The sequence below is a fragment of the Manacus vitellinus genome, unplaced genomic scaffold (assembly GCF_001715985.3).
Source record: "Manacus vitellinus isolate BGI_N305 unplaced genomic scaffold, ASM171598v3 scaffold_56_pilon, whole genome shotgun sequence".
NCBI lineage: Eukaryota > Metazoa > Chordata > Aves > Passeriformes > Pipridae > Manacus > Manacus vitellinus.
In genome coordinates, this window is record NW_021940660.1 from 1572286 (window position 1) to 1589069 (window position 16784).

At 38.5% G+C, this 16784-nt stretch overlaps 1 protein-coding gene and 1 long non-coding RNA gene across 5 annotated transcripts in view; one reads left to right on the forward strand and one right to left on the reverse strand.

Annotated features, from left to right (window-relative positions):
* The window catches only part of COL11A1 (collagen type XI alpha 1 chain), a 133571-nt gene extending 131051 nt beyond the window's left edge, over positions 1-2520 (forward strand). For both annotated transcript variants that reach the window (XM_018081750.2, XM_018081751.2), the window contains one exon: positions 770-2520. In XM_018081750.2, the coding sequence (XP_017937239.1) occupies positions 770-916 (147 nt within the window). In that variant the 3' untranslated portion in view covers positions 917-2520. The remainder of the gene's footprint in view (positions 1-769) is intronic.
* Positions 1-16784, reverse strand: part of LOC108641209 — a 115909-nt gene that overhangs the window by 9220 nt on the left and 89905 nt on the right. Inside the window, exons 3-6 of one of the 3 annotated variants that reach the window (XR_003916170.1) lie at positions 9806-9860; positions 7052-7181; positions 3490-3692; positions 2556-2760 (exon numbers count right to left, since the gene is read on the reverse strand). This is a non-coding gene — a long non-coding RNA (uncharacterized LOC108641209). Of the gene's footprint in view, positions 1-2555; positions 2761-2819; positions 2883-3489; positions 3693-7051; positions 7182-9805; positions 9861-16784 lie in introns of those variants that run through there. The other 2 variants (XR_001921832.1, XR_001921833.2) reach the window with 2 other exon arrangements.

Genomic DNA, 16784 nt, shown 5'->3' on the forward strand with positions numbered 1-16784 from the left:
CTGCTTCATGTCAGCCTTTCTATATGCTTTGTATTTTTATTTCACTTTTGTTATCCACAGTGGGTGAATGCAGAGCTCCTGAGAGAGCTGAACGTTGTAACTCTGTAAACTGAGAACCCTCAGATCTGTCAACTTGGATGCTCATCTGAACTCCAGGACTCTGGCACAGCTGAAGGGTCTCAGCAAATACAAGAGACCATGTAAAGGAAGTGCAGTTCTGATAACTAACATGATGACTTGGCTGCATGACATAGAGGAGCTAGAGAGCTTTCTTTGGGCAGCAAGGATGTGCCTTCAAAGCTGGCTTCTAAGTCCATCAGTTGGCAGTCCTGTCAGACTACTACTTTCTTTCCTGTCCAAACAGCTGCTGTAATATTTTGTGAGACAGTTACACTCTTTCTCTTTCAGAACTAATTAATGATTTTTTCACAAGGAAGATGTGCACTGCTATGGGAATATTACTAGTTATTAAATAGTATAGACATGAACTGAGAATTCTTTAAGAAAGATGAAATGTCTTAGATTATTTTTCATTTATAGGTCTATTTTAATAAGTCAAAAAACTACTGCCTATTCTCCTTCTAAAATCAAAACATTTTTAAAATCGTAAGACAATTTATAAACTTTAGAGTTTGCAATATCTGCTGCCTGACGGGGCAAAAACTTACAAATTCTCCACTTCAGAGATAACCTGTGAAGATCTCCAGCACATGCTCACTGCTCTGATTGATCTATAACCATTTGCTTTTTTTTGCTTCTCTTTTAACAGTCAAGAAAGGGCTATGCAAAGACAGTGATTGAAATCAACACGCCCAAAATAGACCAAGTGCCCATAGTTGATGTGATGATCAATGACTTTGGTGATCAGAATCAGAAGTTTGGATTTGAGGTCGGTCCTGTCTGCTTCCTTGGTTAAGCTTAAGACAAAATCAGATCAACAAAATGTTGCACTTTGGTGCTACCAACCCACTTCATGCCACATGCAAGTTTTGAATAAGGATGGCATAGAAAATGTGTCTTGCTGTGTATGTATGTCTTATCTAGAAAGTAATCATTGCCCTTGTAGGGCCAGAATCACATGACTTAAACTTATTTTGCAAAGATGCTGTGGCACAGACAGACAACATAGGGCTCACTTCAGGAACACCCCCTTTGGATTCCTCTGGTGCTGTAAAAAACGAACGACATGGTGCTCCTTCCATTACAACAAAGAGGTGTTAAGAAAGTGTTTAATAAACTGTAATTATTCTATGTACAGTACTATACTGTTATTTCTCTGTCCATTTCCAAAACTTGCATGTGTCTCTGAATTGCATCTGGCTGTTATTTTACATTTACAAAACTACATGGTCAATACTGTGTATGTATTCTGAAAAAATAAAACTGTAATTGCCGGTGAAGCCAATTCCATTTCTGATTAATAATAAAATCCCTTTGTATATATTGTTGTTGAAGAGCTTTGTTATTTGAAGTTGCCAGTAAACTTAAGGTGGCAAAACTGGAAGATCTTGAGCAGCACACTCAAACAACTCTTTTCTGCTGATATCACTCTGTGACAATTAATTTTGATAATGAAAGCACCTTCAAAGGTGCTGTGTTCCATGGTGCTAATACCTCAGACTTCTTATTTTCTTTTCTAATTCCATAATTTCATAAGATAACTGTATATACCTAAAAGAAACAAGTTTATATTTTTGGGTGGGGAAAATATGTAAGAAAAAAAACAAACTTCTGTGTAAGAGAACTGTTAAAAAATCTGTGTGAAATAAATTAGTCATATAGGTTTCCTTTGTCGTTTTTTTTTTTTAATCTCATCTAGATTTGTTTCCATTGTGCTTATTTGGTCTGCATAAATATAAAAACTGAATTCTAAACAGTTATTTATGGAGTTTTGCAGTGTTTACTTAGATGTTTATGTAAGCAATGGATGTTTGCTTCCTGAACTGGATACTAAAAGTTCCACAGAATGGTCCTATACAATATTTGCCCGTCCCATTAATATGAATGATTTTTCTTCCTGTTATTCCACCTGAAGGCCAGGGATGCAATATGTCTAGGTCATGTGATTCTACACAGTTGCTAAGCAACATACGAGGGACTGCTTCCTACAGAGCTGTCTTTGACCCAAACCCTTACAATTTGCTATTCAAAGCTCACCAAAAACACAGGTTGGTTTGGCCTTCCCTCTGAACATTTTATTCAGGTAGTTGGAAGTAGGAATTACATTTTAGCTTTACAACACAAATCCTTTTGTAATTATTTTTCATAATATATGTAAGACTTGAAAAGAAATGTTTGTTTCTATTTCTTATAAATTGTTAAATTAAATAGTACTAGTTTCTGCTGGCTCGTTTCCAACTGGTATTTTCTTATGCACGTTTATACATGTAAAAGTGAGATTTCAAAAGTCAACTTCTTGCTGTTCATATTTTCTTTTATTTTTGAACCAAAGTTTGTAACTGTCACCTCAAAGAGGAAAATACAAATTTTATTAATAAAATCAAGTCTTGTCTATCTGGATTGGTCATTCTCTTATTTCAGTGTCCAGAACTCACCCACAGTCATTAGTGTAACTTCATTCTGCTTCCAGACCATCCAGGCTCTAAAAAAAAGTAATCTTACTACGTCTCCTGGCAAGCACTGGGCAACAGCACTGGGAGGAGAAGTGTCAACAGTGAAGCTGCTGGTCTGGCCTCGTCACTGTGCAGCAGGGCTGATAAGTTCACATCTGGCTTGTATGGAGTTGTAGCTCCAGCAGTCCTATCAAACATGAGAAAGGAGCCTGATATTCCATCTCTAGCCACTCTTACAAGATACAGTGTCTGTCTGCTTCACAGTCTTGTGCTTATCCTTGTAGGACCCCATAAAGTAGGCAAGTGACCCTACTTATTAATGGGAAACAGAAGACAAGAATTAGACCAAGACTTAGAAACTACTGGAACACAAAATTTCCAGCACCTTGCTTTAGATAGTGGAACCAGAACTGGTGATGGGGCCCATCTAGAGACGTATGTCCCCAGGGCCTTCTCCAAAACAGCCTATCTTTTTTAATCTGCTAACTGTTCTTTATTAACTCTAGTTATGTCTAAGCAAGCTGTGAAAGCAGCTCTGATAATTCTGGCAGAAGAGAAGCTACTTTCTGCTGCTCAAGTGGGCCAGGTTAAGTTAGGGGCTGAGCTGTTCAAGCCTGTCTAAAAAAAACCCCAACACTTCTGGGTGATGTGCTTTAGGGTGATATGGGTAAAAAATAAAAATGGCTGTGTTTTTACAGTCAGGATTAGTCTGCAGCAGAATGTTGTTTCTAAAAGTGCAATGATGTATTCAAGAAGCCAAATGAAACTAGATTTTGCCAGAATTAGTCAAAGCATCTTGCCAAGGTTTGTGTTGGCAACATCCCAAAAGAGAAAATAAACTTGAGTCTTCTACACTTCTCAGGCAATGACCCATCAGGTTTATTCTTTAACCCTTCTTAAGGCCTTAACCACATACCTTACTATTTATCCTTGTCGTGAAAACATCTCACCACTGCCAGTTATTCTCACTCCTCTTTGTCCATTCTCTTTTTCAAAATGCTGTTGTTTTTCCTCTCCAGGTTTCAGATTAAAGGGGGAAAATGCCATTATATATTCTTGCCTTTAAGCAAAAATTATGCTTTCCGTTTTTCTCTCGACAGAAGTCTCATCTTAGCAGTGCTTAAAAAACAAAAAGAGCACTCTTTAGAACAAAAAGAAATTTCACATCAAAACTCACACATTAGTCCTCCTATAAAATTCTGTAATTAAATCCTACTAACCATAAAAACATAAAACCTCAGATTCAGATCCTTCATACACTATTATAAAAACAAACTTACAAAAAATTATGCAAACCAAATTCCTCACTCAACCAAACCCAAAAGAAAACAAGGATCAATATTTTTCCCATTCTAAATTAAAAACCTGTGCAATCCCAGAAAGGTTGGAACTATTAGATACCATCTGGATTTTACTTGTAGGAACTGACAAAACAGAACCTGGACGTTCTGTAATCTTGAGGGGTCACCTGACCTAAAGCACACTGGGCAGTTTATCTTGAAAGTTTGCTTCAAGCCCCTCTAACCAGAAAAGCCATCCTGGAGATGGTTTCCCCACTGCAAACACAGATTGTGGTTATGTTGCATGGAAATGGAGTGAGTCAGCACATGGCAAACACAAGCCCACAAATACTGAGGCAATGTTCTGTCCAGAATAACACGGATATACAATAGAGATTTAAGTGACAAGCTCTGACCATAGAGGCATAAACTGTTCTGTGTGTAGGTGTAGTTTCTTCACCTCTCTCTCCTTTCCTCTTTCTAGCCCAGGATAGGGCAATATCAATTCACCATGACTGGTACATCTCTTGGAAAACTTCATAAAATGTAATAAAGATTTTATTTTCAGTCTAAGCGGGCAGCCATTATGGCTAACATCAACAGTCACCCTGTGACACAAAAAGCTACCATCTGATTCAAAAAATAAGGACAGTTAATCTGCTTAAGATTTTTCCCCTGGGGAACGGCTTTGTTAATTTTAAAATGAAGCTTCACATGCTAATGACTAGAAGGAGAAGCTTTAAAAGCCATGGATTTTCTATTGCAAGCACACTCATTTTTCTGTGAATGAACATCTTCTATTGTACATGCACCAAAAAAACTGAAAATGACAAAGACAGCATATTAAATGTCCTGTCTATTATATTTACCGAGAAATGTGTCTTATTTGTGTTCCTTTGGTAGGCACATAAATTATCAGAGGCTTATTGTTAGTTCAGTGAAAAGCAATGCCAAGATGATTGCAAGGGAGTAGATTGCTCTAAAGCTATTTACACATTTTGTTTTCAGTAAGAACACTGAAGATAATTTCAGTGAGGAAGGCTGCAAGCACACAGATATTCAGACATACTGCTCTGGCCAAAATTGGGCTTGTTTCTTTCCCAGCTGTTGAATGAAGGTTCAGTTCTAATGAGGGAGGATGGAGCCAAAGCCTACATTGTTGCTACCACGGACGGGTTTTGTCTGGGTTGTCCAGGGAGCTTTGGCAGACCTTGACTTTGTTTCCAGTTTCTCAAGGGTAGAAGAAGTGATCTCCATCAAAACACACCTAACTTCAGTAAGAGACAGCAGTTGTTAAGAATTCAGCAGTGGGACTGGGATCTAAGTGCCTTCTCTGCTCCCTGGTATGATCTAAGAAATTTTTTTTTAAAACATCAAAAAGGCATTGTAGTTAAATCTTGCTGAAACATAAAAGAACTCCAGCTTGCACAGTGATTAAAATGCAGATGAAAATGAAAATTAAAATTCAGTCCACCCAATAAATTGCCAGAAGAAAACCAAATTAATTCTTCTCTAGCCCCAGAAGTTCTCTAAACTGGATATGGTGTAAGGATGTAATGGTTAATTAAAAGAACCTTTCTGAGTTTCCAGGGTTGGGATAACAAGGCTGCCCAGAGTCCCAAGGTCATCTTAACCAGGAATGAACACAGAAGCCTCACACTGAGTTCTCCTCTCAACCTGAAATATCTCATAGCCAAAGATCTTGAAAATGGCCACAGCACCCCCTGTGCTGCAGCAGTGCAGGGCCATCAGGTTGTGGCCTGCAGAGGTCCAACCTGCAAGCTCTGAAGTTCCCCAGCACAAATAAAAAGTAAACATAGTTACAGCAGAGCCATAAACCCGAGTTTTTAAACAGAAAATATTAACTAAATGTTGAAACCCAGGATATGACTCACAAATAACAATAACAGCATTACAATATAATTGTTGTTTCTGAAATGGAAACATTGATTTGTTATTTGTTAGTTTACTCAGCATCTTACACAGGAAGCCCAGTGAAGTCAGCCAGGGTACTGTCATGGAGCTGCATGACTTGTAGAGCAGGTACTCTTCATTACAGCACAGAAAGTAAATTTATTGGAATGAGAGGTGAAAGGATTTAGAATGAAGTTGTTTTTATTGGTATAAAAGCTTCTTTCTGTCAAATATTAACAAACAAAAAAAAAAGGTAAAGTTTTATATTCTATTCATACAGTCTCTTGGGCCTGTGCCTTTTTTTTTTATTAGAATATCATCTCAGTGGCAGCTCAGGTGAGAAAGTAGCTCTGCTTTGGGGTCCTGTTGCCCAAATTGGCTCACAAGATAACACAGCACAATGTGAGGGCTCAGGCTCTGGAGAATGCATAAATAGATAATCTTCATAACATTCGCTATTCAGTAACTTTCTGATTTGGATGTATAGGGATCACTTATCCTTTTGTTATTCCTCAGAAGGATTTTAGAAATATCCACTTTGCTCTAAGCCTGCAGAGTTGTTCAATGCACAGATATTAAGATCAAAGCTGTTTACTGTCAGAAAGGGCCAGAAAAGGAATTTTAATTTCTAAAAACTTTCCACCGCACTTTAAATTCTGAAAAGACCAAAGTATGTTTCACCTTCCAACTTCCCCCACTTTTTTAGCTGTGATGTTTCCATTTGAAATTATAAGATGTTTTTCTCCAAACTGATGGAAAATATTTGACTGGTAGGAGGAAGTCCCCTCATAGCCACACTGAGACAGTCCATGTGCTGGGGTACAGGAGCTGAGCACAATACTGACAGTGGAATAAAGGTGCAATAAAATAGAAGAATAAAGGCACAATAAAATAGTTTCTCACAACAGAAAGGAGGAAAATGTGGAGGGGGAGCAGGAAGTAAGAAAGTAGTGGGGAAATATGTGGGAAAAGGATGATAGGAGAATTTGCTTCCCTCAATATAGGGCAAGAGGGTGAGAAATCTTTATGGCCAGTCTGGGAGCATCCCATGTGATTGCTGGTGTAGAGCAGGGGTCAGGGTCTGTTTCTCATTGCCAATTAGCAGGGGTACACCAGCCCCCTGGTAAGGAGGCAGCAGCAAACCCGGTTTACAAAACACACACCTAAAACCAACAGCAACGATTCCATGTCTCTACGGAAAACACAGCACTGCTAATACCTGCAGCACTGGCTGCAGCCACGTCCCTGTCCCTTGCTCTCCATCCCCTCCCTTCCCACGCTCACCTCTCACTCTCAAAACAGTCCTGACACTGCTTGCTCTGCAGGATCTCTATTCTTGTGGAGCAGCCACATTATTTTGTGGCACTGAGGAACGACATTTGAACTGGCATCACATCTTTCCAAGAAAATTTTCCTGGAGAAAGCAATAAAAAAATTTAAAAATGGACAGTACACGTGAACTGACAATACCTGAAATTTTTCCTGATTAAATGATTCTTGACTATTTCAAGACATTATGCAGTTTTGCACGTGTGCATTCATTTCTCATGTTTTGCATAATCTTTCTGATGACTGTATGCACAAGTGTACCATGTAGAAACAGCAGCTAGCCAGTGTGATTACTCATTAAATTTAATGACTAGGTTAGAATCATCTACTATAAAACTAAGATGAAAGAGAAATCACAAATTTGATAGCCAACTAAGGGCTGAAACATATGCAAGCACAGTTAGTTAATAACCTCTTAATATGCATAACAATAAATACATCATATAGATATACAGCAAATTCAGATGCACGTTACCCAAGTGGAACTCAGCTGTGATGGTGTATGAAATGATACATTTAACACTAATGAGAGGCATAACTCAGAGGAAGCAAAAACATCAAAGTACTTTAGGGCTCTCTTGCAACACTGGAATATTTTTCATAGCCAGATATCATTCCGAACTTTTCTGTTTAAACACAGTGAAGGAAGACAGAGCTTGATGTGTGCTCCCAAATATCTGTAAATAAATGCAGGCTGACTCACATACACAGAGGTCAGGGCTGTAACATTGCAAAAAGCAGAAAAGGGTAAAGCCCAGGGCCTACAAACACAGTATGTGTGACAAGGGAGGATTACAAAGAAACATGACGAAGTACAGCTGAGGAATCATAGAATATCCTGAGTTGAAAAGGACTCACAAGGATCACCGAAGTCCTGGCCCTGCACAGAACAGCCCCAAAAATCATACCTGTGTGCCTGAGAGCATTTTCCAAATGCTCCTTGAACTCTGGCAGGATTGGTGCTGTGACTACTTTCCTGGAGATCCTGTTCCAGTGCCCAGCCACTCTCTGGGCGAAGAACCTTTTTCTAATATCCAACCTCCCCTGACACAACTTCAGGCCATTCCCTCAGGTCCTGTAACTGGTCCCCACAGAGAAGAGATCAATGCCTGCCCCTCTTCGTCCCCTCACAAGGAAGTTGTAACTGAACAGACCAAGTGACTTCAGATGCTCCTCATATGGGTTCCCCTCAAGGCCCTTCACCATCTCTGTAGCCTCCTTTGGCTGCTCTTTAATAGGTTTAGATTTTTCTTGTATTGTGGCACCCAAAACTGCACAGAGCACTCAAGGTGATACTAGCACTTGAGTATTTGATGAAATACACAAAAGCCCTCTTTTAAGACATGGCTTTAATTACACTTATTTGGATATTTATTCTGAGCAAAGCTTCCACCTCTACCAAGGAGGGAGTTTGGTCTGACACTGGCAGCACAGGTTCTCTGTGTCCATGGGGCTGCCTCAGCCCAGCATCATTTTGTCAGGCATTTTTCTTCCCCTCAATTCTCATTTCTCCTTAAAAGCATCATATTAATGTCCCAGACAAAGCATCCACAGATTTTTATATCTGTAGGTGTGGAAGAAGCGGATTCATATTTAGTTGTTATCTCTTCAAAGGCATAAATAAGGTTAAAAAAACCCAACCCAACAAAAAACCAAAACCCACAAAATACAAACCTTTCCCTCTCCTCCTCACAACACACAAAGCTGTGCATGTGCTCTGGCAACCTTTTTGGAGAGTGAAGGGAAGAACAGCGTTGTTTTTTTTTCCTTTACCTCAGTATTTCTGTGGTAGAAAGGGCTGCAAAACTTAGTAGCTGTGGGCCTTCTAATAGCAGGTATGCAAACAACTCTATAAACTAGCTAGGGTTGTGTGTCATTGATTTTGAAGCACCATTCAAAAAGTTCTTATGCTGAAAACTCTTCCACTGAGACATGAGTCATAAATAAGCAGCTTTGTGGTGGATGCAGTAGCTCCTCTTTCATGTAATCTCTTTTCCTGAAAGCTTTGATTGAGAGCTAAGCCACATTCAAGGTTTTGTGGTTGAATCTGGGAGCTTCCTTCAGCAATCTCATTCCTGAATTAATTGCTGCTGGAGCTCATCACCCATAATAACATTTCCAGAATCTTTCCCTTATTATCTTCATCTGTCAGGTTAAATTCATCTTTTTGACATGACACACATTAAAAGGTCTAAAAGAGAAGTACATACTCTGTTACTCAATAGGAAGAAGAAGCACACAGTGCTGTTACTGCCCACAGGTCTGCTTTTGCCCTTCATGAAACATGAAGGACATTTCAGCAAACTTCAAAGATAAACACCTGAAAATAAGAAATCTTCCACAGTCCATCACCTTTAAGGACCATGGCAAGGACTCTTCTACTTTCACAGTTTCAGCATGTTTCTATGCAACAAGTAAGAGACCTGCACCAGTCCTACACATAGACAGAGGCTGGGCTCTCTTCCCCTCAGTTCTCCTTGCCTGCAAATTGTCTTAGGCTGAGGGCATCAGAAAAAAATGGGATTATAATTTTTGCTCAAAGTATTCAGCTGCCAGGCAGCCAGGTGAGGACTGCAAGGTAAAACATTCCTGAGCAGGGGAGAACTCCAGACCATTATTCCAGGTAATTCTTAAGTTAACACAGGTGCAAACCATGCATTCCCCCTTGTTAACTACTGTTCCTATCAGGATTGCAAAACAAAGTCTTACCCTTAATGAGGTAGGATCCAATTATGCAGGAAATGCATGGACACATTTCAAACACCTGGGGATAAAAGAAGAGAAAGGTTAAGACAGTTTTGACTGTATTTTGTCTCAAAAGAAAATCAATGCAAACTCTCTCTGTCAGATGCTTTTATAATATCTGAAAAAAAAAATACACACAAATGAATTTTATCTGGATGCTTTTGTGAAAACACAATAGAATTGAAAGAAATTGTTTGTGTAGTAAATGTAAAGCTTGATGTATCTTACAGGAGTCCAAAAGTTTTAAGGCAAATCCAAAGAAACTGTTTCAGTAGGGTTAGGTTTCCTGCACATGGGTGCAATACATTTCATTTTTCAAGTTCTTAAAAGCTTTTATATGATGTTTGAAAAAAATATCCCATCCGTCAATAACTCATTGTAAACATATACCAGTATAAAACATACAAAATATACTTTTATAGAAGTTACTCACATAAATATAAATTCATATGAAGATAAAAATACATTCATGCTTCGCTGTGGTGAAATCAACTACTCGTAAGGGCATTTGCTCTAATTTCACAAAATTTCCCTGTTTTGTGATGGTATCAAACCAAGAGTGCAGAGAGCTACTGAGGGCTGATACCAGGGTAAGTGAAAGGGGAATCAGAGTCATTCTGCTTTTCTGACTATTATGGTAATGTGATCAGTACCTTGACAGCTGCTAAGAATAATTTTGCTGATTGACTTTTCTTCAAACCTAAGGCTGTGGGCAATCAAAGAAAATATGAACATCTGGATAAGCTTTTGATTGCCATGCTCACTGATATACTGCACCCAAATAAGCAACAATTAGTACAGCTTATGTCAAAAGACCCATCAGTTAATTCAAATTAAGGCAGCAAAATTGAATCCAATTGGCATTCATGCATATTTGTATGCATAGTTTAAATAAACTTCTTCTGCACTACATTATCCTTTATTTACAAGGAAAACACATGCAAGTTTTGTGTTTTAAATAAATATTTTCAAAAGCTTTATGATCTCTTAAAGCCGAACTTCTGAGCAAACTCTGTGTCCTTTGGAAGGGCATATCCAGTATAATAAAGATAAAAATGTGTTGGCTTTCTCAAGTTTACATTTCTCACTTGTTAATAAACTTCACAAATTTGGAGAAGTTATGCATAAGCATTTTGTCAGTAGCAATTACAATAACACCAGACTGGTATTTGGGTAAACTTACTAGCTAACATGGCGGTCAAGATAACCAGATTGTAGTAAGAAAGGAAAGTCCTAAAACTGAAGACTAATTTCCTCATGTTTTTGCTTGATTTTGAGTGTAAAACCCTGGGAATATGTATTTTCTTTCAAAAAAATAGCATTCTTGTTTGGATTCTATTTATGGAAACAGTAAATTAGGTTGCATGAGAACCCAAGATTAACACTAATCGAAGGTAAAAGACAAAGTTGAAGTTGTGTGCTTAATTTTTTTAGAAAGAGAAATTTTTTTAACAGAAATTTTAATTCTAGCTTCTCGCAGTAAATAAACTTTAGTCTTTGCTTGGCAGATATAGATACCATTGTTTCCAAGTTAACCCGTTAAAATTTTATTTGTAACTCGGGTGTGGAAATCTGTTCTTTTTAAAAAAATTGTGTCAGCTCTGGCTGAGGTGCTATTGGTGCTCAATTAATTAGAGGTGAAATTTACTGTAATCTCACCTAAATCTCAGTTAGCTCAATTTGACCTGACTCTAAAATTCTATTACAAAAACCCAGGATTTCTGCAACACATTCAGATGTGTTCATCCAAAGCCTAATGCAAAGCAGTGGTGAGTACGGGTCACCCACACAGCCCCAGCTGCAGCAGCGCTCAGGAACTGGGAACCTCAACCTCCACGTGTAGCCCTGAGTGCCCGGTGTTATCAGAGCCAGGGAGCCTCAGAGCAGTGTTGGGAGTATTTAAAATACTGCTACAACAGAAGAGGGACCATGCCAGAGGAGAAGGTTGGGTGAGTCAGTCCATTGGCATGGGACTCACGTGGCTACATCACCAGCTGCCACTGGTGCAATGAGTGTGGCCAAGCAGCTGTTACATTCTTTTTTTCTAAGAGTCCACTTTGTTTTGATGCCAAGAAATAGGTTTTCCTAATCATTGACTCCTGTGAATATTAAGACTCCAACACTCTTGAGAACAATCAGATCAATTAATTAGAAAACTGTTACCATGCTGCTTTCATAAATCAAGGATTAGCTCGTGATCCATAACTTCAAACAGCCTTTTAGCAGCTGTTTTCTTGAAGCTCTTTCCTTTAAAATACTAATACATCCATCTTCTGATTCAGAGGTTAAGAGTTCTTCTATTAGTGTTGCCTTCAGAAATATATTTGATGGAAAATCCCTTAGATAGTCTAATGATGTGGTCCAGTTGGTCTGAAGTGCACAGGCCCCTTACAAATGCTACTCAAAAATCAATAACAATCCTTCAGTGCCTTCAAAGGATGTGGAGTAAGGACCTTAGTAATAGCGACTGTCTTCAGCAAATAACTGCTCAGTGATTATTCTGCAGTGGCCTAGAAGTCCAAATTCCCCTCGATAACTTTCAAAATGGATGCATGCTGGGAAATGTAAAATCATCCCTAGCACACAGGTCAGTAGCTGAACTTTCTGGCTAAAGTACCTACTTATTTACTCTGTTGCTTTGTCATTATTGGCATAAGATTTTGGAGAGGAAAGTCTACTAAAAAAAGTAAGTTCTAAAACAGTAGGTCAGCAGAGTGTATCCACTTTACTCGGCTTCACTACCACAGCAATTCTAGAAGTTCTAGTCCTGGTTACAAGGGTCTCAGCACTTCTAATATTTGCACTTTATACACAATATAAGAAGTCACGTAAAATGCACAGCAAGTACAGCCAATGTGCCCCACAAAGTGGCTCAACATATTTCTTATAGACTTGTCTTGACTTATTTGCCCGCCCTCAAGGATACACAAAATTTCCAGTATCTCATGTTTTCAGTATCTCCTATGTTTGCTAAGAGATCAGGCTTTTCTGAAAGTCTCGGTTGCATCCAATTCACTTTCAAAAATTCGAGTTGTGAAAAAGTTCTGTCTCTCCACAGAATTCTTGGAAAACAAGTGCTCCAACTTTCTGAAGAAAGAAGGTTCTTGGCACACAGAATGGAGAACCTTGCTACATTTATGCTTCACCCTTTCAAAACTTTTAAGTAAAAATATCGGAAAAAATTGTCCATATGCATACACAGATCGACTGCCAGTGATGTTACTTGCTAGAAGATATAATGAAGTAATGATATAATAAGAAAAATATCTTTGGAAACATAAAGACAGTGATGTTTTTGTATGTTAGCAACAGAAGTACAAAATAAAGACTGAAGAACACCCAACTGTGTTTTAATCCTGCATTAGATTTAAAGTATTTTTATTTCAGTCATCTCTCAAGTATTAATGTAAAGTTAAAAAAACCAAAACCCTCTTTGCAGACACACTGTACCACCATGTTGAGCTCTATGGCTCCATTAACCATAATAAAATCATTGTCACGATTTTTTCCTTCACGCATAGTATAGTGTTTGTGTGAATGTTTGTTGTGACTGGAAGTATATTGTGCCATCCAGCAGCTGACACTACAAGTTATGCAATCCATAAATACAGAGAAAATCTTAGCGTGATTTCAGACCCAGTTTCATTGAGAACAATTCTCTGAACTGGCCACTCTCCTTGTGAGGACATTCCGGTAGCTTAGGGGTTTTTTTCATTTCAAAAGACTTTGAGAACAAATGTTATGTCCAAATATATTCTCTGCAATAAGCATAAGGAAGTGAAATAAATTAGACTAAGTACCTACCCAGGAGTAAAATTAGGTTTTACAGGCATGAGTGCTACCAGAGCTATCAGACTCAGGGAACCCTTTACAATGTAGGTCTTAGTGATATGGTAATAATGATACTTTAAGCAAGCTGTTGGCTGAATCAGACAAGTTAATCTCAACTATATGTTAGTCAAATCATTTTATCCTCTAAGTTGATTTTAGTCCATTAAGACAGCCTTTTCACTTCACAGTGTGTACAGTCATTACATTTCCCTCCCTTCATGTGTCTTCACTCAAAGCAGCACTCAACCACTTTGGAGCTTATTAATGTTAACAAGAATGTGGTCTACCTTAATACAGTGTCAAATGAAGTCAGAAAGAGTCGTGAATGATAGCAAGAGAAACTGCATCAGCGTGCACAATGTTATCATGCAGATGAGAAATATAAATGAGGGATGAAATGCAATTTAAGTCAACACTCAGATGAAAAACAAATGTGCCACTGAAGACAAACAATTTCTGAAGCAGCTGTATAGGAGTCCTTCCTCACTTGTAATTCTTGTAATGGGATTGAAATCAGAAGAAATCAGAATTGTTAAGCAATCAGGAAATAACAGATATTTTCACTGAAGTTGTTGCATTTCAATGAAATTCTTATCTTTCACTAACAAGGCAAGCATTATAAAACATACTGAGTTAACTGCATGAGCATGCAAAAAGCTTGTGTATTAAAGCTGTTCATTTGGCAGAGAGACTAAATAGGCCTAAAAGCTTTCTAGCTCATTTTAACACCTTCTGTTTTTCTCATTAAAGCTAGCATTGATGTTCAGTTATTATTGTAGGATTTGATCATATTTACAAACCCTTGTTACCTTTCCTCCTTAGAGACCTGATCTGAATCACTTCTGAATATCTAGCAGATGCTCAAGATATTCAGTTCTTGGAAAGAGGTGACAGACTCTTTAAACACCATCTGAAGCACTGCTGCAATCTCTAACTACTGTGCCTAAAAAGAAAAACTTTCCTTGAAGACAGTTTCAGACAAGTACCTGCTGCTGGTTTTATCCTTTGAATCAGCTTGTGCTGATCACTGAGGATTCAGGATCCTAGCCTAGATTAATCCCATACAGCTTTACAAAGTCCGTATGTTAAATTTGTCTCCAGTACTTATGCTCAACATTTGCAGTACTACTTTTGACATAACAGTCCTTGGCCTCCAGCCTCTGGTAATAGAAGAAATGTAACTACTGAGGCCTAAGAGTATGAATGGGAGGGGATAGTTTTGCCTTTTACAGTATTGAGCTTAATAAGGCTTTAAATGCACACTCAAGGAAGTATCATTAATTTGCCTGAGTATTCCTCACTTCACTAAAGAATCAACTTTGATCAGCATCTCAGGTTTGCTACTCAGCTCTCTTATAAAATGAATTCATGGGGTCTGTGCATAGAGAATAAGGTTATTGCTCTTTTGGAAGCAAAGTGGTTTGTCCTTGTGCAGCAGCAGAGGAGCTGCTGAGGTCAGGTCAAATGCAGTTGTGTTTTAGAAACACTTGTAATTTTCAGTTTTGCTGACATTAAGAATAAAAATGTCTGCAGGATAAGAAACATCTTCATTAAGGATGGATGCCTATACACACTCTTTTCTGTATGCCTTATTCTCCCTCTGCATTAGCCATAGGGGAGTTAACAAGGTGCTCAAGGTGAAGTTCGTGCGAACATGCATAAGCAGCAGGTAGGCTAGAAGGAACTACTCATCTCTCACTGGCATAGCAGTCACATATCTCTACATGGAGATGATGACAGGATTGTGGATACAGAGCTGAGAGTAACAAGATCGGTGCTATCCAAACTCAGACTGCCCCAATCCATCATCTGGATCAAATCATGATGATTTCCCAAGCAGCAAGAGAGACTAACCCCAGCTACACCCCCCACAAGCTAATTTTGTGACTAAGCAGCACTGTCCAGTAGATGATCTATGTCCATATGTGGCAACTAGGCTCCTATAATCTATGTTTCTGATGCTCACAGACCTCTTTCCTAACTTTTTTGATAGAACCAGCTTTAGAACCAGCTGTGTCTTTGAAGAGCTTCTCAACTCTCTTCCTCACCTGCCCCTCCACACCACTTTTTCAGGAATAAATTCCCAAGTATTCATATTTGCTGTTTTAAGCCCACACTGGGACTACATGAATCAAATCTCATCTGCTAAACTGCTAACTGTTGAACTAATCTGTTTTTTCCTGTATATATCTATATGTTCCTGCCTTGTTAAATTCCCTGGCCAATGTATGTTACCAACAGCAAACCCCAGTATTGCCACTGGAGCTACACCTCTGAAGGATACTCTGAAGTATCCTGGCCTATTCTGCTCTCTGAGGAGAGAGGAAAAGCATCAACCTGACATCCCACTACCCTTGAAATCTTACCAAATCAGGAACAAGTTCATACAGGACAGCTTGCTCCGATTCTGTCAGTATTTACACTTAAGGCAAAAAAGGGGCTGACTGATGACTAATGGTACAAGGATACTAATGTATAAAACTGTTTCAATTTAAAAAACCCAAACATCTATTTTAAAGCTTCAAACAGGATTATAATCAGAAATCTGAAAACCCTTTTTGTTCTTCCAAATTATATTACACATATATCATAATAGTCATCATGTTATGGGTAAGTGGAAAAAGAACACGACTGACCTTCAAATCAACCCTCAGCTTGACAGACTAGATCGATGTATTATCCAGACCTCTATTTCTCATTCTCTTTCAACAGTCAAATAGAATTTATTTGTTATGATAAATAAGAACTCTCCAATAACAACAGAAAATAAGATGCAGGCAGCCACCTTGCAATGTACTTGTTCTCAAAATTCTCTTTGTTCTTTTAAAGAATTGCAGGTTTCCAAGCTGCTTGCATGAGTAGCACCATCATCTCTTAGAGGAAGATTAGAGTATTCACAATGAAGTGAAATCAACTGTTTACAGTGTTTCCAGAGCTGACATAAGTTACAGATTAACATCCATTTGTTCTCTGTGTGGAAAGGTCATAGGAGATCTCAGATCATAGGGGGTCTTAGATCGTAGGGGGTCTCAGTTTCAACAAAAATGTAAACCAGAGGCAGAAACTTTTTGACAGAGACTGTAACTTAACTGCAAAAGAAGCAGCCAAGTGG